The following is a 24,475-nucleotide window of genomic DNA, read 5'->3' as shown; positions in this document are numbered from 1 at the left end:
CTCATTAATGATTTTTCATATTGATTGTTGAAATAATAATCTTGGATATGTTGGGTTAAATGTAATATTGAAATTAATCTCACATATTTATTTTTACTTTTTGAAATACTGCCACTAGAAAATTTAAAATTACACTTGATACTTGCATTATACATCTGTTGGATAGCACTGCTTTAGAAGGCTGTCCATCTCTTTAATTCCTTTGTACACCAGGATCAATTAGATACTACCTGAAGACCTGGTGGTCAAATGCTATGATTACTATTGTACCACTGCTGCCCATTATAGTAACTGGGCTCGCCTTGTCTCTACTGGTTAATTACTACCACTTGGCCTTTGCCATGCTGGAATTTCACCATTTTGATTGAGACTGGGGGAGTCCATCTCAGTTATGACATTTCCCATCATTATCTTCACCAGAGCTTTCTAAAGGTGCTTATGCTGTCTAGTGTGTTTTAGAGAATTTTAATTAGGAAAAGAATGTCCTTTGAGCTCTAGAAGAGGATGTGGTTGGGGAAAGGGGAGATTTTGGTTTGCTCATAATAAAATCACTCCTATCGTCTTCAGTCTCCATATTATGTCAGGAAAGTACTGGCGTTTTGACCTTATTAAGTGATTGTAGGCAGATGTTGAATTCAATTTACAGTTACCTATCCAAGCAAACTGTTAGAGCTAGCTTATTAAATTAAAATCAGGCGTATATATGTTCTTCAGGTTCTTGTTAATACAAGATTTAGCAGGATCTTGCAATTCTTTTGCTATAGAAGCTATTTTAACCTGAAGCAGACAGCGTTTCTCCTCAGACTGAGATCTGAGTCTATCTATAGTGACAAGGTGGAGGTGCGTCTTGCAAATCCTCTTGCAGGACATTTATTGCAGGCCACTACTAAGTCTTTAAGCAAGGGAAGGCCAATTACCTCAGACAGAGAGTAGAGGCTGCTTTTGTTGGAAAGGGATGTTTAAGGGAGATTTTGGAGTTTACAGTTTTTAGGATTGTCTAATTGCAAAAGCGTTCATACGGTCTTCCTTTCTACGTAATGGCCAGCTGATATAGACCATCTTAACATTAGAAACTTGATGGGGCTCTTCATTCAACTTGTATTATGATTATGCCTTCCCATAATTAGATTTGTCTGTCTGGTCCTTAGACTTGTCTGCCATGGGGTTATGAGAAATAAAAGATTCTTTCAAAGTCAACATAGAAACTTTCTGGTTTTCTGTCTTGAACTGAGACTCTGAAACCCTAAGATTATCTTTTTGACAAGTTCTCTAATGTAGTTAGAGTTAGCCTTCCCACCCCATAGGTCTTGCAGTAAACAACACTGACATATTGGTCAGGTGCAGTTGCTACTTCATTTCCCAAAAGCTTGCCCTCAACTGGTATTTCACTTTAAACAACTGCACATAATCATTTAAGTAATTGTGATCCCACTGTAGGCCATGGGTCACTGCAAAAGTATTTCATTTCTACCTGCAAAAAGGTCTTCATTATATTTAGGCTCATTTAGTTTCACCACCGAGTATCAGAAACCTATTTTGAAACTATTTCTGATGCCAAGAGTATACTACTTGGTGTCCAAATGGAATTGATTACACAAGCACCAGAAGAAGTAAAAACACAAATAGGGGATGTTAGGGCAAACCAGAGGGTAGCAACATTAGGAAGTTGCTTCTACTCCTAAGACTGAAAAAAGCCAGAATCATTTAGAAAGAGCTAGGGCCATGGAAGGAGGGACTAACCAGAAGGATTTACAGCCACAGGGAAGAAAAAGATACTGCTGGGTTAGATGTAGAGAGGTACAAACACCCTGGCTTCTCCTCCCCTGCCCTCAAGTGTACCACAGATTCCTCTCATTGACCCAAATGTAGGTCAAGGAAGCCTGACAAATGTAGTTTCTACAGTACAGAGCAGAGCTGGAGAAATCAAGAGAAATAGTGTAGACAGTATTTACCAAGCTATCCTTTGATACAGTTTGCTTCTTGATTTCATTTAGGGAATAGGAGGAGAGGAGAGAAAAAATTTTTAAGTGCTTACTATGTGTCACACTTTTTTTTCACTTTGTGGTTATGACTATTTCTGATTAAAACCTATGATTTCTCTTTATTTTTGGTAAGAAGTTATACAAGAATTTTGGTTTTTTTTCTCTAGTGGATTCTCTAAAATAAGAAAATTAATGAGTGTTATTTGGTGAGTAAGGCTATTGCTTCTTTTCCAGTCTTTTAGAAAGCTTATATGTATAAATTCTTGTCTTATAAATATTATAGAAACAGATCTCTCTAAGAAATTTAAATGTTTGGGTGCATGATCTCATAATCTTGGAGACATATTTTAATATTGGTTCGTGATATTGGAAATCTGTTTTTAGCTGGCAAGCTACGAGACCCAGATTGCCAAGCTACGATCCGAGGTTGAGAAAGCAGAGGCATTGCGACAAAGTCTGGAGTACGACTTGGCTGTTGCTAGAAAGGAAGCTGGACTCGGAAGACGGGCTGCTGAAGAAAGATTAGCTGAGGCGCATAGGATCCAAGAAAAACTCTATGGTAAAACTATTTCTGTTCCTTCCCGTGTTTACGGCTATACCCTCATTGTATAGCATTGCTCCTTGTTGAGTACGCATTCCATATAGAATCAGAGTAGGGTTTTGATTTCTTTGACTGAATTTTGGTGGACAGACTTTACTGAGTGTGTAGGTCTTCTGGCAGTTGTGTGAACATTAGTCTTTTTTGTGCATGTATAGGAAAAGGCATTCAAAATTTTGTTACTCACTTTTTAGAGTACTTGTTCCATGAATAATCAAATCAGCAGAATCACATAGAGATTTTTAAAAAAAATTTATAGGCCTCCTGTCACATATAATCTGAATCAGAATCTCTAGCTTGAGAGACTCTACTACATGTTCAGGTAGCACTGCAGGTGATTTGTTGATTAGCTTGGTTTAGGAACCAGGGTTAGAGTGTGGTGCCTAGTAAAGAAAAAGGCAGTGGATTTAGTCCTGGAAATCTGTTATATAACACTTTAAAATTTAAATGTTAAGAACATTTAAATATCTTTTAATTTAAGTATAATATATATATAAGGAAATGTGCCTAGATAAATGTATAACTGACTCATAACCAACATGCAGATCATGGAATGGAAAATTACCAAAAGTCCTCTACACGCTATCCTGATTTTTAATAGCAAGAATTAATTTTGCCCTTTTTTTGTGCTTTATATGAAAGGGAATCATGTATGTTTTCTTTTGTATCTGGCTTCTTTCCTTCAACATTGTGTTTGTGAGTTCATCCCTATTGTTGTATGAACTTCGGACTGATGTTTAGTGTAATATAATGTGAACTACCACACTTATATTCATCCATTTCTATTGATACTGGTAGTGGGTAGTGTCTGATTTTTGGTTATTAAGAATAGCCTTGCTACGAACATTCTTGAACTCAGCAGGTTTTAATTAAGCGAACACTGAACATGAATTTAGAAGATTTAGATTTAGGTCCTGATTCTGCCACGTACTTACTGATACTTGAACCTAGGGTTTTGTTTTTTTTTAAAGGATGAAATAAGAAAGTGAAAGTGCTTTATTAACTGTACGGGGCTAAACGAATGTTAAATTATGATTATTGTAAAGGTTAAGATCCCTAGTCTTGGCCTGGCCATTGTTAAAAAATACTTTTGATTACCTCTGGCATTTAATAGCTACACCACTAACTGGAACTTAGTAATATAAGGCTTGAAAGGCACTAGATATACAGGTTAATGAATTTCATTTAATTACTGGGAAATTGAAGTCCAGGAATCGTATATATATATATGGGAAGTTACTTACCCAAAGTCAAATGATTTCAACTGACACTCTACAGAGGGTGATAGAAAAATGGCCATTAATCACATGAAAAATGTTTAGCCTCCCTTGTCATCAGGGAGATGCAAATTAAAACTGAGTGGCTGTCACTGTATACCCATCAGATGGCTCTGATTGAAAAGACTGTCAATACTAGACGTCAGTGAGGAAGCAGAGCTGCTGGAACTCTTATACTTTGTTAGTGGGAGAGTGAAATGGTACAACTACTTTGGAAAAAAAAACTTGGCAATTTCTTTTAAAATAAATATATATTTATCCAGTGATGCAGCAGTTTCACTCTGATATTTTCTCTGAGAAATATTTGTTCACAAAAGACTTGTATAAGAATTTCATAACAGCTCTATTCATGACAGCCAAAAACTGGAGAAAAACCCCAAATGTCCATTGACATAAAAATGAAGAAACAATTTTTATATATTCATTCAATGAAATACTACCCAGCAGTAAAAATGAACCAACTTCTGATACATGTGATAACATGAATGAATCTCAAAAACATTATGCTGAGTGAAACTTTACACAGAAGAGGACACCCTGTGGGATTCCATTAATGTGAAATTCTAGGAGAGAACCAGTCGTTGGTGAAAAAAATTCAAAACAGCAGTTACCTCTGGGATTCATTCGCAGGGGGGTTGACTAGGAAAAGGTAGAAGGAAATTTTTTGGATTGAAGGAAATGTTCTATATTTTGATTTTGATAGGGGTTTGGGTTACATGAGTGTATGCATTTGTCAAATCTCTTTGAATGGTACACTAAGGATTTGTCCATTTCACTATATATAAAATTTTACCTGCAGAAAAAAAACTATATTGGATTCTAGTTAATTATATGAGTGCTTAATTATTCAGAAGTGAAAGGTGCTTTTATTTGCAATTTGCTTGGAAATGCATATAAAAGTAGGATGGTCTGATGGATGAAAAAATCAATGGATGCATGGATAGATTAATGATTGTGTAATAAAGAAAATACACATAGCAAAATGTTAACAATCATAGAGTCTAGTCTGGGTTTATAGGTGTTCATTGTACAAGACTTTTAACTTTATGTATTTTTGATATTTTTTATGCTAAAATGTTGAGGGTAGGGTGAAAAACAACCTAATAGAGTTATGGGATTTTAAAAGAGTTAATCTTGTAATGACTGAGGGAGTAGGAAATGTGACAAGCTGGAAGACAAATGGATGAGGGTAACTGACACAGCAGACCTGAGATGTCAGAATCCTAAGCCAGGAGTTGGGAAAGCTGGCAGACAACATGCTAGATAATCTGAGGCTTATTGGAGCATCAGATAACTTTGGAATTAGGAGTTGGAATAGCAGCAGTAAAAAGATGAAAGTTGTTTGCTCTAGAGGCACTTAGGTTATTAGATCCTCTTCCCAAGAGCATGCTACTTTGGGATTGCTCCCACTTTCTACGTTAAGTCAGGAGGCTTAATATCTGAAGATGATAAAATACAGGGTCTTCAGACTGACAAAAACAGGAATATAGCATACTCAATGTTGACTATTGAGGAACTATTTCATCCAGCTTCCTTTTTCTATTGACTTCTCCAAAATCTAGCACTGAATTTTCTATACTCCATATGGGAGCTTATAAGACTCTTCTGTCAATCACCTGACCAAGCCCAGAGGAAAAACCTAATCATACTGATGTTGGGGGTTTCCTAATAAATGGTACAGCCAGATCCTCCTTCAGCGAAGATGACATTGTAAAGTTCCTTCTTCAAGACCAGAATCTAGGGGTTGGGTATATGGATATATAAAAAGTATGCCAACCTTATAATTACTCTCTGTTGCGAGCACGCAACCAAGAATTCGCAGATTCTTGGGAAAAGCCTCTAAAATGGAGAAAAAAAATAATTTAGAAGACTCAGAAACTCTTCAGGAAGAAGATTTAAGAAACAAGTAGTATTAATATTGTCAGAGCTGAAAGATAATATATTCTATCCATGATGCAAGAACCAGGTGGTATAAAAAAAACAAAGCTCTTAGAAATTAAAAATGTGATGTCAGAATGTCAGTAGAAGCACTGGAAGATGAAGATAGAAGAAGTATCCCAGAAATTAGAGGAAAAAAGACCGAGGTGGAAAAATGAGAAAGACAAGAAAACTTGAGGACCAATCTGAAAAATAGGTAATATTGAAAGAAAGAGATTAGAGAGAAAACATAGGGATAAATGATCAATGAAATTATTTAAGCAAACATTACAGAACTAAAGCATGAGTGGCCAAGTTGAAAGGGCCTACTGAATATTCAGTGCAATGGAAAAAACAGACCTATGTGAAGGCATAGCATTATAAAATTTCAGAAGAATGGAGACAAAATGAAGAACCTCAAGTTTTTCAAGGCAAAAGAAAAGGAAAAGAAAGAAAAATAGGCCAAATGCAAAGGAATGGGAATCAAAATGGCCTCAAACTTCTTACTTGCAATACAGGATGCTAAATCGTAGAATAATGTCTTGGAGAGAGAGTAACTTGGAAGGGAGACTTTTTATACCTTTTATACTTTTGTATTTTGAACCTTTGAATATATGATCCATTGAAAACACAAATATAACTTAGAAATAATACTACTAACTGTGGCTTTTTTTGGTTTAATAAGTGTGCTTGTAAATATTTCCTCATTTTATCTACATGGCATCTTAACTAGGAGGCAGTTTATTCCCACTGAGGGTTAGAGAGTCAGAGAGGTTTAATCAGATGGTAGGTGCTGGAGCCCTTACCTGGAAGCCTTTCGTTACTTCTCTTGTAGATGCTGAAACAAGAGCAGCAGCCGTAGTGAGTTGGGAGGTGATGGCTATTGTTGAGGTAATACTAGGATAAGAGGTGAGTTGAGCCTAACTTTGGGGGAATAAATAGCTATAGTTCTAAGGTTCCCAGCCTCAATTTTGTGACAGTCTCAAGTGTAAGATGTGCCACAATTAATTTGTTGCCAAGTTAAATATCAAAATTTGTAATCTATCAAGTCTTTTAAAAAAGTAACCTTATTACATGTCACAATTTAAAACAAAATCTGATTAAGTTTTGAATAGTAGAGAAAACAGTAGAGTTGCAGTGGGTGCACATAAACTTGTGTGTGCCTCTGGAATACGACATACTGTTTATTCACGGCAAAATTACCTTTGTCTGGAGGAGAAGAAAAGATTGAGAAATTATAGATTGGTTCTGGGATAGTGAGCTTTTCAAGAGTTGACTGGTGTGAGAAGTGGTGAAGTGTTTTGTCCTAAGATCGCGCTCTAACTAAAATTAGCTCCAATGTCTAGGTTTTTTTGAACTCCTATGGTTTTAATTGATGGTTGTAAATATACCTATCATACTTTTGTATTTTTAATAGCTCAGAATGCAGAACTTCAAGGAAAAACAAATGAGATCGAGAACGCATTCCAGACCTCCCAGCAGAAATGGAAAGAAGAATGCAGAAGATTTGAACGTGATTTGGAGGAAAGAGACAGTATCATTCAAAATTGCAATCAAGAATATGATTTACTTATGAAAGAAAAAAGCAGACTAGAGAAAACTCTACAGGTAAAATATTTTATAAAGGATTTTTTCTATATGTAATGTTCATTGACATGTGTTTACATTATTTGAAGTTATCTTTGGAAAGGAGAATATCAGAGAGCAGGAAAATCTGATTTCCTCCTCACTCCTCTAACTCCCTTCTTCTCTCCCTGTTTTCTCTTTAGGCACGTTTTTACAAGTCTCTTTTATAATATACCTTAGCAATATATTAATATGTATACTGTTTCTTTTGTGAAAAACAGTTTGAGATCTCTGATCGGAAATTTAAAAATAACACTTATATGGGCATATTACTGTAAGAAGATAAGAACCCACAACACTTTTGGTCCAGCAGCATGAAAATTTGGAATTTTAGAAACGTTGCTCCTTGATTTTGGCCTAAATTTACAATCAATATAGGAAAGTTTTTATATATCTGATGTAAACTTCATTATCTATGCACGTTCTATCTGGGCACAATATGTAAAATATTTGATGACCTTTTCCTGAAATTATTGTAAGGTATTTACTCTCTTATTTTTTGTTCTTTTTTATTCTCTAAAGTAAAAGTATGGTCTAAGGTTGAAGTTGCCAACCACTTAAAAGATAGATTTTGATTTTTTTAATCTGTTTTTTTTTGGGGGGGGCTGGTAATTAGGTTGGTTGGTTTGTTTGTTTATTTAACGGAGGTACTGGGGATTGAACCCAGGACCTCATGCATGCTAAGCATGTACTCTACCACTGAGCTGTGCCCTCCCCCTAAAAGATTTTGAATTGTCTGTACTTGCCATTTTTATCAAGTATCACTTTAAACTGAAAAATACTAGATAAAAATGCTCTGCATTTACCACTGATGTAAATAGCTTTTCAGAATACTAGAAATAAATCTTCACTAAAAGTTAGTTACAAAAGCATTCCCTAAAGGTAAAAGTTTCAGCACGAGGGTTTCCTGATATTGTCAGAATATTTACTCTTGATTTCCTGCATGTCAGTAGTCACAGTTTTCTCTTCTGTTTACTTTTGTATTCCTAGACTCTGAAACAGTGCCTGGCATGTACAAGGGCTCCGTTAATATTTGAATGGGGGAAGCTTAGGTGGCAGCTGGAACCTGGGCCCTCTGTGTAACCTCCACATAAAATGTCTTAGAGCTGTGGGGAAAGAAGGGTATTGGTAGTAGCATTCCTTACAGTCAATCAGCCTGAGTCTCAAGTTATAAGATCTTGATGTGATCTTGATCGGTTGTTTGGTAGGAGAACTCTGCCTTGATTTTATGCAACTGGCTTTGAACTGATCTGTGTAGAGACCTTTGGGATTGAAGAGGAATCGCTGTTTAGCTGGAGGGGAAAAGCCTGCAGGCTCTTTGTGAGGGCAATCTTTACTGTGTAGATCCATGTTACTGTTTATAAGGACACAAGAGGCTTTCTCTCATAAACGACAGACTCTTTCTCCTGTTAATGCAGACTTTGTTTTAAACCCTATAGGTTAGAAAATTGGGCTTCTCAGGAAACCTGTGTTTTATACTTATGAGATTTTGAACAAAATTAAATCTTGCAAATGTAGTACAACTAGGAAAACCACTAAAGGGAAGCCTCTTGCAAATATTGTTTATCTGTAGAGCTAGAAATTAGTTAACAGTTCAAACCTAAAAAGTTTTTTTGACTTTTCGAATTTTTAACATTCTAGTTTCCTCATGCTGATTTGTTGCACAAAACTCCTTCCCTCTCCCCTTTTGTAATAGTGTTCTTTGTCAGATTTATATATAAATTATCAGGAATAATTCAAAGTTTGTCCATGGGTAATTAGCACTTTCCACATTATCTCCTTTACATATAGATTACATATATGCCAAACCATCTACTTTGTTTTTGTCTCTATCATATGATGCATTTTGTTCAAACCCTTGAAATTAAATTTTTTGGAAAAAGTAGGTTAATTATATGTATATCTCTATATATACATATATGAAATGTTGCTTAAATGAGTAACCATAGTTTCTTATTCAGATCTACATTCTGGTGATCAAAATATAATAGTTGTATTAATTAATGATTTTAATGTAAATTATAATGAGCTTTATCAGTCTATAGGTGAGAACCATTTGTATATTTAAATTGGGGATGAAGGAAGAAAGCTATCTTTTATTGATCTAATAGTAAAGCAAGATTTTATTCTTATAAAGGAAGTGTTGGAAAAACATCAGCAGGAGAAGAATGAGATGGAGTCTCATATCAGGGAGACAGCATTGGAAGAGTTTAGATTACAAGCAGAACAATGGGAAGCAGAAAGAAGAGAGTTGCAATTTATAGTACAGGTAATCTTAAAATAATAATCCAGTTCTTTAAATATCTTTTTAATGCTTATGTTATTAAAAATTATATTAGTGTGATAACTGGCTAGCTTACTCACGGAGAAAATAATTCCTAGTCTTTGATCTCTGGAAGGCCATGTTTCCTTTGTAGTTAATGACAATATGGGCAACTGTTAGCAACAGATACTATTAGAATTAGAGTTGGGTGACTTCCTTTGCATAAATTATGTGATTGTGAAAAGGATATGTATACATTTGGCATTTATTTTTCCAATTTAAAATATGAGACTTTTAGCAGTCTTTAATAGCATAAAGAAATAGGAGAATCAGATTTTGGATATTAAAGGATGCTTATAAATCACATAGATTTTTTTAACTCTTTTTAAGAAGTGCAAATTCTTAATCATGGTCTATTAACACCCCCACCGCCAACACACAGAATCCCTAAGGGTTGGAGTAGTCCAATTTGAAAATCACTGATTATATCTAACCCTAGTTACAGATGAGCAAATGGCAATTTGTGATTTATTCACATCATAGATTGAGTGATTAATGTGGGAAAAGATTACAGGTTTCCAGATTCTCAATCTTGTGTACTTTGCATTCTTTCAGGAGATTATATGTAAATTGTAAAGGAGAAGTAGGAGAAATTAAAACTGTTCATTCACTAACCAACTAACTGAAAGTTTCAAATAAATTTTCATCGTTTCGTCTATTACTTATTTTGTGATAAACCTTTTTTTCTACACAAAATGACAGATTGGAATATAGTCTTTATATAGACGTCAAAGATACGCATTTTTTTACAGAATGAAAAATACCCATCTAAAATAAACTTTGGAGTTGCATTGTTTTGGAAACAGTTTTCTAAGACGAAACTGGCCTAGACACACAGCAAGTAGGAGGCACTTTAATTCTTTAAGAGTGAAAGCTGGCACTAAGCAGTGGAAATAATTAATTTATTGTACATATAAGTGTTCAGAATACCAACAAAACCTTTCCCAAACCTTTAGTCCTTGGGCACTTCTTTTCTTCCCAGTCAGTCCCTCTGTGGAACCTGGAAAGACAGTGCAATCACTCTTTAGACCCCTTGGTATTCTTAGAGTCTGCTTGTAATTTGTGTAGTTAGTTCTTTCATTAATTCATTTGTTCATTCCCAAAGTGCTTACTTGAGTTCCTGCTGTGGTTACTGAGAATATAAAATTGATTAAGATATGAGTTTTGTCCTAAAAGATCTTTCAACATGGGGAGATATGTAAAGAGAGAAAATGTATCATAATATAATAAAATTTTGAACAAAATGCTATGAGATCATGAAAGAGAAATTAATTAACTGCATCAGAGTTTGGAGCAATCACCAAGAGTACATGACATTTGAACTGTTGTTGATAATTGTCTCAAAAGTTACCTAGAACAAACAAATACAAGTAAATGAAAATAATCCCCTCATTTTAAAGAAATTTTATTTATTTATTTATTTTTTAATGGAAGTAACAGGGATTGAATCTAGGACTTTGTGCATGCTAAGCATGTACTTTATCACTGAGCTACATCCACCCTCTCCCCTCATTTCTAAATATTTAGAAATTTCCAGTGCCACCAGTCAGAAGCTTGAAAGTTATAAAATATGCTTCACAGACCTATGTTTAAATATGTAGATGATGTGATTTTGATGCAATTTCCTGGTCAATCCTATAAATCTCACATGAAATATATGTGGTTATATCAGACATTATATTATGAAGTACTAAGAGTATTTAATAAAATTCTATATCAGCCTTTAATCATTATGTGTGGTAAGAATAGGGCAATATAATCCTTAGTTACTACTACCTTTTGTAAGATAGATTTTATTGTAGAGATTCTGTAACTGAAATGTTCAGAGCTCTGTCTCTCAATTTCTTGTCCTTTTTAACAAAAGGCAACTGCTTTTCTTTTTATAAAGCAAGCTTAAAAACTTTTTATATTTTTTAAAAGTCTTTTTTAAAACAACTTGAGGGATAGATTGAAATTTTCTACTCTCTCTGTTGGCCGTTGATGGGTTTAGATTCCTAGCCTATAATTAGGTGTTAGTATCACATAGTGTTCTCTTTGTGTAGCTCTCTAAAGGGAATTCAGTTTTTAAAATAAGTTTTAAAAAAAACCTAAGTGAAACCTCATCTTTAACAGACAAAACTGGTGTAATATTTCTCTCATCTGGGCTTTAGAATTCAGACTCAACTATAAAAAGAAAAATCTTAATTTTTTGTCATGTCTCCTTTCTTTCCCAGTAATTGAAGTGTGAAATAGAGGTGTACTTCTCTGGAATATTAATGGAGATTCCTAGTGGAGTCACCTCAAAAGTAACCTCATTGTAAGGAATTGTTTTTCATTTTCTTAAATGCATACCCTCTTGTGATAAACATAAAAATTCCGTGTCCATCATTTGAAATTTCAAAACACATCAAAGCCATGGTAATTTTAGAATGATGTATTTATGTTGATCTTGGAAAAAATATGTATTATTTTAGTTTTTACCTCTACTTTAAAAAATTTCTTATTTAAAACGAACATTTGTTTTGTTTTTGTTTATTTATTTCTTGTTTCTGCAATAGCAATTTGGGGAAATTTAAAAGCAGAAAGTGAAAGTCTTGCCCCTTCCCCCTCCAATCCTACTCTTCAACCAGGATGTATAAATATGTATTATTATATTTACATAAATATGCTTCAGTAATATTTGGTGTCCACATGTTTGGTGTACATTATTCTTATAGTCTTTGCATGTAGTGCTTACATGTAGAAATTCCTAGTATATTTAATGAACCCCTTATTGTTTCCTTTTTATTTCCTTCAAACTTTTTTTGCTGTAATTTAAGATGAATCACCAGCATCCTTGTCTGTATCTTGGAGCTGTTGTACAAGTGACTCAGCTGTGTAAATGCCTAGTATAACTGCTTGTTCTGCAAGTTTATGGACTTATAATTATGATAAGATATTACATAAAGTTAGTACCAGTTTATACTCTGCAGCAGTAAACACTATTTTTGATTTTAGAACATGCTGGCTTTGGGGATTTAGAGAGGAGAAGCTTGTTCTGGCTCTTTCAGGAGATAACCATGTACTAGACTAAGGTTGTAACTGTCTATGTTGATATATTTCATGAGTTAGGTAGGAGTCTTTTAGCTCTGATATGTTTCTAACTATACTTCTTTAACTCTTCATACTTGGAACCATATTTTGGAGTTCAAGAAGTGTTATTTATATGAGTACATGTAAAGAATTATACTTTTAGGGCTATTTTCTGTAAAATGTTGAAAGAAAGCAAGTTTATTTTCTAACAGCACAGTGTGGTTTAACTGTGATGTTAAATGTCAGTTCAGAAACAAGCTCTATTTAAAAATATTTTAAGTTCAACACCTCCCTCTAGTGGAACAAAGAAAAACTCGCTCAATTTTCAATATCTTTAGTATGATTTTGTTACACACACACACACATACACGCAGACACACTTTTTCACTGTAAGGATACAGGAGCTTTGGTTTGATTAGAAAACAAATTGTGTAACAAAAATTTAAAAAATTTATTTGGGAGGAGGGAAGTTAATCTTGATATATGATTAATCTTGACTTGATCTTGATAATCTTGACTGCATGAAGTATTTTATAACTCTTGGAATTTTCTTGCATATTATAATGTACCCCAGACGTGGATTATATTGATTAAACCATACATTTATAACAAATATTTGAAAATACAAAAAGTAATAGGGATTAATATATAATATATAATTAATACCAATATAATGAACCAATACAATTAACATAGCCAACACTTACCTTCTAGATCATGTTAGTGTTTGTCATATATGACTCAATTGAAAACAAACAATAAATTTTGTATCATTGAAGAGTGAATCACTTCACCATCTCACCACCACCTTAGCCCCTCAAAAAATAACCATCATTTTGAGGTTGGTGTTTAATTTTCTGTCTGTAAAGATTGATAGTATTTTTTTTTTTAGTATTTTGTGTGTTTAAAAATATAATAATTTCTAAGAGCTATTTAAAAATATACATACAGTACATTCAGTATGAATCTTCATCCAACTTGTCTTTCTCACTTGTGTTTTAACCAAGGTGATAAACTAGCTATGGTTCATTCAATTTAGCTGCTCTGGAGTATTTTATCCTATGTACATACCATAATTAGTTTATCCATTACTGGGTTGATTAAGTTCTTTCCAAGTTTTAATTATTGCAGACAGTGCCTCCATGAACACCAAATATTTTTGTTTATGTGAGATATATTTAGTGGATATGCAATTATTAGGAGGTAAAATATATGCTAAATTGTTCTCCCAAGTGGTTGTGCCAATTTGAGAGAAGTTTCCTTTTCCTTGCAGTCTCTTGAACATTTGGTATTTTTCCAGTTTAGTTTCTTTGCAATAGGAGGTGTCTCTTCTTGCTTGAATTTCTATTTCCCTGGCATTGAGCATGTTATGTTTATTGGCCATTGATGTTTCTTAAAATTTTGTGAACTGCAATTTTATATTTCTTTCTATTTTCCTTTTGGATTGTTTGTATGTTCTTACTGATCTATAGGAGTTTTTAAAAATATATTTAGTTACTAATCCTTGGTTATTTAAATACCCATGGCAAACATCTTTTTCCTCTGTGTGGAGACATGGAGACGATTTACATTTTGTTTGAGGGTACAGTTTTAAATTTTAATGTAGTTGAATTTATCAGTCTTTTTCTTTATTAATAGTGCTTTTTATGTCTTATATAACCCCAAGTCATAAAGAAAAAATATTTTTTCTGTATAGAGCATGAAGTGGGGTCTAATTTTATTTTTTCCGAATGGATAACCGAAAGTCCCTATACTAGTTATTCAGCTGTCTGTTTTCTTACCACTTAATGATTTATAATGTTATTCCTTTCTCATATCAAGCTCCTATATATCTAAAGTTTGGTTCCTGGCACTCTCTTCTATTTCACTTGCATGTTTGTCTGTTTCTGTATCAATTTAAAATTTTTTTAATGAAGGTACTAGGAATTGAACACATGACCTCGCACATGCTAAGCACACGCTCTAACACCTAGCTCTACCCCCTGAATCAATTTTAAAATTGCTGTATTTATCATGACTTTAGAGTGAGTCTTGATACCTGATAGAGGAAGTTCCCTTCTCCATATTCTTAATATTTTTTGAGGGGGAGGAGAATTATTCTTAGCCTTTTTTGGGAGGGGGTTAAGTTTGTTTGTTTGTGTGTTTTAATGTAAGTACTGGGGATTGAACCTAGGACCTCGTTCATGCTGAGCCATACCTTCCCCCTATTCTTAGCCTTTTAATCTTCCATGTGAGTTTAAGAATTGGCTTGCTATATTCCACCAAGAAGCCTTGTGTAATGTTGATTGGAATTGAATTGGATTAAAGGTCAATTTAGCATAAAGTTGACATTCTTAATTTTTTCTCTTTTTCATCCTTTTATATCTTTGCTCTATTTTCTGAGAGATTTCTTCAATTTTATATTACAACTTTTCTATTGTATTTTCATTTCTGCTTTGGGGTTTTTAATTTCCAAGAGCTATTTCTTATTCTTTGACTACCTTTTTATGACAGACTCTTCTTGTTTCATGCTTGTAATGTCTTATTTTAACTCTCTGAGAATGGAAGTCATGCTTGTTTTGAAGGTGTCTCTTCTCTGTGTTCCCTCTGTCCCAGATCATCTTTGTTTTTTCTGAGTGTTTGGTGCCATTTGTCTGAGTTTCACATGAGAAGCTTTCCTCAAAAGTCTGATGATCCTCGGTTGTGTTTCATGTTTAAGAATGAGGCACTAAGAGGCTGGGAGAAAGATCGGTGTATGTGGAGCCCTTCCATTTAATTAGGCACCTTAAAAATACCAGCATCTGCAGCTCTTTTCCCTTGTACTGGTAGTTGCCCCATAAAGGAGCCCTCCAGTCTCTCCTCTTATGCTTAGACTACCCAAGTGTAGGAGTCAGTGTTCTGAAGAGAGAAGGGGAGCTATGAGTTCTTACCACCCTCGATACAGGTTTCACCTAATCTCATTTTTAATGAAATATCTTATCCTGACCTTCAGTTGTGTCTGGTTTTCATGATCTCAGAACTTCTTTGGGTCAGCATCTCTCGTTAGTAAATAAACTCTCTTTTTCCAAGATGGAGAGGAGCCTTTGTCAGGGAGGGAGTTGGCAGAGGAGATCTGAGGCAAACTAACTGCTGCTTTTAGGAGCATCCCATAATCCATCTGTATTCATTTCGACCCTATGGCTTGGTTTCAGGGGTAATTGCTGCTTCCAATTTCTGATCTTTTGTGGATGTGAATTCAGCATGCTACTAGGCTCTTCCCTTTTTGAGTATTCTGCAAGGTTGAAAAAGCTGAAACCTGTCATTTATCACTTGTCTATTTACTTTCCATCTTCCAAATTGGCTTTTGATGTCTCTTGTTGGCTGTCATCTTTTCTGCAGTTCATTTTAATTCCATCTTTATTTAAGTGGGATTGAGGAACAAGCAAGCAGAGATGATTGGATAGGTTTGCTCCAATCTGTTTAACTAACGGTGCCTGCCCTCTTTGTGCCCTTTCTATGGAGGTGATCTTCGAAGACCTCCAGTCTCACTTTTCATCTCGTATTTAAGTTCTGGTTTTACTGAATGTTTTTGGTGTTAAAAGTAGCCAGCATGCTGGATTTCATAGCTACAGTTCTTTTTTTTTTTCTTACCAGATTTACTGAACATATTGACATGTAATGCTGTATAAGTTTAAGGTATACAGCATGTTTGATATATGTATGTATTGCAAAATGATTATAAGTTTAGTTAACTTCCATTACACCACAGAATTACAAATGTTTTTTCTTGAGGTGAGAACTTAAGATTTACTCCCTTAGCAACTTTCAATGTATGCAATATGGTATTGTTAACTGTAGCCATGCTATACATCATATCTTAATATTCAGTTTATAAAATAAAAATTTTATGGTATACAGTATTACAATCTTTCCGATGCAAACATTGTTACATTAGGAAAAAAACATTTACCTGTGATGATAGGCTGATATGCAGTTTCTCTAGTTACAAGAGAGAGAGACATACTGTACAGTAACGTGATTCTTTGAAAACAAAGTTATAAAACCGTAAGAAAACTAACACATTACTAATTTTATATTAAATATCACTCACCTTATGCCTGTGTAAGGATAGGCTATCTCCTTCAACACAAATCTTGCACAGGATGTTCTTTCTACACAATGAATACTTAGGTGATGATGAGGACACAGGAACGTCTCATATAGTCCTTGCTGTACAGTTATTAGATACTCACATGAAGTCACACATATACACAACAGATAAGTTTATTAACTGTACACCATAACGTTTTTTACTATTCGTTAAGTGGAAGTGGATCATCAGAAAGATCTTCCTTGTTGTCTTCATATTAAGGAGGAGGAGGGGTTGTCTCAGGGGTGGCTGAGGTGGGAGAGATAGAGGAGGTGGAAAACAGGAGAGGTAGGTACCATTGGTATAACTTTACAGAAATACATCCTCATTTCTATCTGAACTTTTTGCTTTTTCACATCTTTAAAAATGTTCCTAAGTGGTACCAGTCCTCCTCTCATTGTTTGTTTTAGTTTTAGTGCCCGTATCATGGAAGGATCCATGTTGTAAAAGAAAGTCAAAAGCAGTCTTGAAACCTTCTGCCAGGCTGTCTAATGTCAGTTTGTTTATGGCACTGCTTCTTCTATGTCTTCTTCCTCATCATTTGACACTAGTTTGGAAGCATTCATCTCCATTAAGTTGGTGTGGTGTCCTTTGGTGTAGTGTCTGCTAGCTGTTGAATTTCTCCAAGATCCTTATCTTGAAATCCTTCACCCCCATCTTTTTTTGCCATATCCACAATCTCTTGCATGATTTCCTTCACTGGCTCTGTCGTAAATCCTGTGAAGTCATGTACAACATCAGGACACAGTTTTCTCCAGCAGGGATTTATTGTTTTGGGCTTGATGGCTTTCATGGCTTTTTCTGTAAGAACAATGGCATCTTAATGCTGTAATCCATCTAAACTTTTGTGATGTTCTCTCTTTCAGGGTTCTCTTCCATAGCATTGACCATCCTTTCCATAGAATACCATATGTAATGAGCCTTAAAGATCCTTATGACCCCCTGATCGAGAGACTAAGTTAGTGATGTTGTGTTTGGAGCAAGAAGACCATTTCAAGTTCATCTTATGGGGCCCTGGGTGGCCAGGGGCATGCCCAATATCAAAAGATCTTGAAAAATCAGTCTCTTACTGGCAGGGTACTTCCTGACTTAAGGGATAAACGTCAATGGAATCAATTCAGAAAAAGCGTTCTTGTTGTCCAGGCCTTCTGGTACAACCAAAAGACCAGCAGCTCAGAGGTTAGCAGCTTTGTAGATAAGGGCAGTCCTGGTCATAAATCCAGCTGCTTTTGTACAAAACAGTAGAGTTAGCCTATCTCTCCCTGCCTTAAATCCTGGTGCTTGATTTTCTTCCTTATGATTAAATATCCTTTGGACATCTTTTCCCCTAGTAGGGCTATTTTACCTGCTTTAAAAACCTGTTCAGACAGGTTTCTCCTGTTCAGACAGGTTTCTCCTGTTCAGACATCCTTTCTCTTCAGTGATTTTCTTAACAGCATCTGGGAACTCATCTGCTGCCTCTTGGTTGTCAGAAGCTTCTTCTCCTGTTATCTTGGCATTTTTAAAGGCAAATCTCTTTCTAAAATAATTAAGCCATCCTTTGCTGGCGTTACATTCTCCAGCTTTAGATCCTTTATCTTCGTTTTGCTTTAAGTTGTCATATAATGACTTCACTTTTTCTTGGATCATATTAGAGTCTGTAGGTATGCCCTTCTTACAGCAATGCTGCACCCACGTAAAAGCTGCCTTTTCAATATGAGATAAAAAGGTATTCCTCAAAAAGTGCCAAGTTTTCGTACCTGCTGTTGTAGCTTCAGCCATAGTTCACTAATTTCCTTTTCTATTTTTTTTACAATGGTCCTTACACTGGATTCATTGTCTTGAAATGGCAGGCAATGACAGCTGCAGACCTCAATCAATGGTACATAACAAGCAATTCAACTTTTTCTTGTGATGTGATTATTTTTGTTTGCTTCTTGGGAGTTTTCCAGAATCACTAGTGGTACTTTGTATAGGTCCCATGGTGTTACTCAAGGTTTACAGTATTGCACTAAACACAATGAAGACTTGAGAACCATGAGAGATCACTTTTTCCTGTGATGTGAAGTTTACTGGAGAGATGAATGGCTCATGTGGAAATGGTTAGCATCAAGCCGCATTTTAAGCAGATACTCACAACACTTGAGCTCACTCGAGCAATGGAATGGGAGGTGGCTGCAAAATAATTACAGTGTACACTATGGACTACAGTTATTTTAATGCAGTTATGTTTTAATACTGCATCTTTATGTTTGTTTACATTTCTCTCGTGTGCGAATGGTGCCAAGTAGAGTCTGTATTTGTGTGTATAAGTTTTGATAAATTTTAACTTTTTATAATAGATTTGTGTGTATATTATGATACTAAATGATAAAATAGGCTAGTATGTACAATGTTTTATGCACTTGGCGTAACTTTTCACTAATTTTTTGGTATTTCTAGACTATGCAGTTTATCTGTGAGTTTTTTCAAGTTGTCACAAAGCTCCGAAAATTTTTTCCAATATATTTATTGGAAAAAAATCTGTGCATGAGTAGACCCATGCAGTTCAAACCCATGCTTATAGTTGTTCAAGGGTCAACTATATATACATATACATATATATATATACATATATATACACACACACACACCCCTGTATATATATGTGTGTGTGTATATATATATTAAACTGTATACTTATATACCATATTTTCTTTACCCATTTATCTGTTGATGGACATAAAGGTTATTTCGATGTCTATACAATTGTATTGAGACTGCTGATTTTCAAGGCCATCAGGAGTTGGGGGAAGGCAGTGTGGAGTTAAGGCAAATTTAAATGCTACAAAATTTGCTTTTCTTACTGAGATTCAGCTATTCTTACTGCTATTCTTACTGATTTTCTTTATCCATATCAAATAATGTGTAGTAATTATCACATAATATTAATGACTACTTGACCTCTGCATTAGAACTGTGATCTACATTTTGAAAGACTTTTAGTTGAAAGCTACTTGGTAAGTAATATTTAAATAAGTCAAATATCATAGAGTTAAAGCCCTAACTAATAGCCATTCATTTTCCAGTTCTTTTTTATAGGATTAAATTTAAACTCACATGGAATGATAGGCATATATTAGTATAGTATTTGGAATGATTCTTTGTTTTCTTTTTATACTATTTATCAAAGCAATGGGAATCACAAGTCATATATTTTTATAAATATATCTCATGAGACTTCATGAATACTTTATTTTTCTTGATTTAATAAATATTGTTTGAAATAATTGCCTTCAACTAGGAGATAAACATTTTTGGTTATAGACTTTGTTTCTATTTCAAATTATTTAGTTTATTTTGTGATTAGCCTTGTAAATTGCTGTTTATACATTTTTATACAGAGTGATCTAAGTGGATGATTGGAAGTTGGAATTACATATTTGTAAGTCAAGAAGGCATATAATTTAACAGTAGTTTGAATTAATACTGATACTATTGACTGTTTGGAGAAGGAGGTCCTATCATGTAGAATAATAATAGTAACTTACACTTGTGTGATGCTTAATGGTCTTAAAACTTGCTTTCATATATGAAGGTACTCTTATGATGAAGTTAGATTACATAGGGCTATTCACAATACCCTTTGTTTCTGAATTCAGGGTGTCATGATGAAAACTGTGAGTGCTCTCTGTTGCTTGTAGGCAGTGTTGGCACATTCTTGCTCTGGTACCTGGCTTTATTCTTATCTATGATAGTTTAAAGATAGAAAATGTGTAAGTAGATGAACTTTTGTATATTAAGGAGTTCCCATTACCTGAAGAAAATAATTCTTTAGAGTACATATGTAGTCAGGTATAGAATATAGTAGTCTTAAGAATGACAGAATGTGGAGAGGAATTAAATTTTGTTCTTCATCCTTTGTGGACTATACTGCTGCGTACTTGCCAAACTAGAATCTTTTACAAAGAATTATATTTGGTACTTGGAATGTTATCACTCAGATCCTGATCATACCCTTTGAGTGGTTAGGGATACTTGGAGGCATGTATTAATACATGTGTGTTCCCAAATAACATTATGCTGGTGAGGGAAAGAGGGGAAACAAGGCTTTGTCAAACACCTTAAGTGAGAAAGATTAATCTAAATTACTGTGGAAAATACCTTTGATATGTGTGTTAACTTTATGTTTGAACTTGTATAAAATTCAACTGTGATTTCTGAGTTTAGTTGGAAAAGGAGATTGAAAGACCTAAACAGAAGACAACTTGATGTTATTTTTCTTTCAATAATGCAGCAAAGATTTCAAAACTTGAAAACTGAAGAGAAAATGAAATACAGCCATCTAGTGGATGCAACTTTAAGAGCTCTAAGCATAAAGTACCATGAGCTCACATAAAAATCTCTCAAGGGTCATTATTAGGCATTCGGGCTAATCGTTCCTTATCACACAAGGGAGTGGTTTATATTTGTATTACTAAATATTTTAATACAATTTTAATGAGAGAGGAAAACTTTATACATGGCAGTTGAACCACAGTATTATGTAACTGCCTTCAGAGGTCAGTTGAATAGGCATAACGTTGTAGTAAGCTATATACATTTTCAATTGTAATATGTATTAATCAGATTTTTTAGGTTGTAAAACCCTGGTAGTGCTGTTTAAATATGTGTATATTTTGAAACATTGCTAGAAAATATCCAGTCCTCTGGCTTATGTAAATTAACCAATTATTATGGTTGAAACACAGATTTAGTTACTCACTGTCTTACACAGAATAAATTTTAGTCATTGTTGGCTTATAAACTTATTGATGCAAAAATGAATTATTTTCCAGGAACAAGATAGTGCTGTACAAAATATGCACAAGAAAGTAGAAAAATTAGAAGCTGAGCACATGGACTGCTCTGACCTTTTACGGCGACAAACAAGTGAACTCGAATTTAGCACTCAACGAGAGGAACGTCTTAGAAAAGAGTTTGAGGTACATTTTCTCATTCTTTTATAGCATATATATGTTTCCAGTCAGTAATTTAAAGTCAGAGAAAGTTTTACTCTGTGATAAAATATGAAACGAATTTTTTTGACATTTATTTCGATTGAATATTAGCTTCTTTGAAAACTTTTGTATCTGAGTAAATTTTGTTCCTAATTAAAAAAAAAGCTATTCATTTTTAACAGTTAATTGTCTTGGAATAGTTGTAAAGTTTGAGGATAACTGTTTACATTACAAGGTTGAGGAAGCAGCACAGGAAAATATTTTGTATACCTAATATTAAATTCTAATTTTGTAGTTTAAATCATGTGTACCAGCTGCATAGTGTTGTAAAATGTTTTTCAGGTATGACTTTAGATGGAAAAGAAGTATGAGTTTACAAATGAAAGATACGATTTTTATGAGTAAATGATACTGATAATCACTGGAATCTTGAGAGAAATCTAACTTATTTGTTAATTCTTTTAAAAAATTTTCTTTTGCTTTGTGGGAAATTAAATATTTCAATAGATAAATAAATTTTATCCTAACAAAAACTTATAATTCTTATTAGGTAAATAAACATTTATAAAGAGTATTTAATGATTAAATGCTGGAGATTCTCTCCTTAAGTTCACTGCTGTCATTTAACATTGTGCTGAGAATTTTAGCCAAAGAAATATATACAGGCAAGAATAGCAGTAAGAATTATAATTTTTGGAAAGAAGGTATGATTCTTACTATTTTAAGATGATATACTAACCCCGATAACCTGAATGGTCAAGAAAATAAACTTTGAAATTACTGATACTAGTAAGAACATTCAAGAAGGAGGTCAAAAAGAAAATAATGTATAACAGCTATGTTTACATTCTTACAACAGTAATAATCAGAGAATAAAATACTAGAACAGTTTTCATCACCACACTGACAACAACAGGAATGCAATTAACAATAAATACATTTAAAAAAACTATGGAATTTAACTGAGAGTCTTAAAAGAAAATGATGAGACATTTTTGGGAACACTTAACAGTGTAAAGATATGAATCTTCCCTAGATTATATTATGGGTTAAAGCAGTTCCGATCAGAAATTCAGTGGATTTGCTTTGGAAAGACAGATTCTAAAATTCATCCACATGAGAGTCTCTAAAACATTTTGATAAGACTAATGAGTGGGAACTTACTATACCTGAAGTTAATACAGATTATAAAGCTTCAGTAATGTACCAGTTGTGGTTTTTGGTTGTATGCAACAGGAACCAGCTTTGGTTAACTTAAATAGGGGATTCAGTGAATATGGGAATCGTATTCACAGATTCAGAGGGATGTTAAGGAGTCAGGCTCAGAAATCATATGAGTCCCAGAGCACCTCCAGAGCTCTTGGTAGCAGAAATGATGAATGAAATTGGGGTTAATTGGTACCAGCAGTTTTCATTCTTTTTATAACATTATTCAGGATTCAAATCTCAGAAAGAGAACATTTGGTTGAAAGAGATAATTTGCCCCAAATAAATCCCTCTCAATTCTACTAAAATTAAAGCCACTCAAAAGAAATTCTTATTAGGAAATTAGGATGCTGGTACCAAAAGGAGGGAAAAGGTTGTTGAGTGGCCAAAAATTACAGTATCTCTAAGATTAGACTTCCAGTGGCACAGAAATGAAAGACCAGTAGTAGACTTGTAGAGCTTGTAGAGTATATATGAAAATTTAGTATATCAAAGATATTTTAAATCAGTAAGAATAGGAAAGATTATTCAGTGAATCATGTTAAAATAATTGGTTAAATATTTAGGACAAAATAAAATTAGATTCCTACCTGACATTATATTCTAAAATAAATTCAAGTTGGATTAAAAAGAGTAAAATATTAAAAAATAGCAATAAACTAAGAAGAAAATTTGAATTAATTTTTTCTGCTCTCTGAGTGCAGTATGACTTACTAGTAATAAAGCAGAAGAACAAAATTGTAAAGGAATAAATTCATAGCTTTGACTAGGAAAAATTAAAGTCATAATAAGTAAAGCCTCCACTTCAAATAAAATAAAAAGACAACCAAATGAGAAAGATATTTACAGCAAAGGATAAATCTCTCTCTCTCTAAATCCCCTACTATTTGGTAAGAAAAAGCAGAAAGCCTTTCTGAAAAAAACCTACCAAGAAAGTCAAAGGAGATATGAAAGAATAATTTCAGATGAATAACAAACATGAAAAATAGTTAACCTCACCATAATGTAAGAAAGACAGTAACACTCATAACAATAATAAGATTAAAGAAAATGATAGTACCCAGCATTGGTGAGGGTAAAATTGGTGTTAAAAATTCTTGTACCTTGAAAGTGGGGGTGTAACTTTTTAAAACCAGGAAGGAATTCTGATTGGCCACCTTATGGAATCTTTCCTCAGAAAATTATCCTATTCTTCTGGGACTCTCTTCTGCACCACCTCCTCAGTGCTGTCTAGGCACTTGGCACAGCCATCACCCGGAGACTTTTCGTTATCCTCTGCTGGATCTTCTGTTTCTTAGGTCCCTTGCCTCCATTACTTTTGGAGTACATAGTCTAGTAGTTTCTAAAGAAAGGGTGTCTGGGAGCTAAGTTTTATTTGATTTTGCATGTCTGAACACGTTTTTTATCAGTAAAATATTAAGATAAATAT

General features: G+C 34.0%; 1 protein-coding gene across 8 annotated transcripts in view; it reads left to right on the top strand.

Moving 5' to 3' along the window:
* CCDC171 (coiled-coil domain containing 171) overlaps positions 1-24,475 on the top strand; it is a 273,454-nt gene that overhangs the window by 19,497 nt on the left and 229,482 nt on the right. For 6 of the 8 annotated variants that reach the window (XR_012071926.1, XM_072959382.1, XM_072959380.1 and 3 more), the window contains 4 exons: positions 2,367-2,541; positions 7,192-7,382; positions 9,538-9,669; positions 21,679-21,825. Coding sequence is in view for 7 of the 8 variants with exons in the window: in XM_072959382.1 (XP_072815483.1) it covers positions 2,367-2,541; positions 7,192-7,382; positions 9,538-9,669; positions 21,679-21,825 (645 nt within the window). In the remaining variant the exon portion in view is untranslated. Of the gene's footprint in view, positions 1-2,366; positions 2,542-6,609; positions 6,684-7,191; positions 7,383-9,537; positions 9,670-21,678; positions 21,826-24,475 lie in introns of those variants that run through there. The other 2 variants (XM_072959387.1, XM_072959385.1) reach the window with 2 other exon arrangements.

The sequence above is a fragment of the Vicugna pacos genome, chromosome 4 (genome assembly GCF_048564905.1).
Source record: "Vicugna pacos chromosome 4, VicPac4, whole genome shotgun sequence".
Classification (NCBI taxonomy): domain Eukaryota; kingdom Metazoa; phylum Chordata; class Mammalia; order Artiodactyla; family Camelidae; genus Vicugna; species Vicugna pacos.
This window is presented reverse-complemented; position numbering and strand designations above follow the sequence as displayed.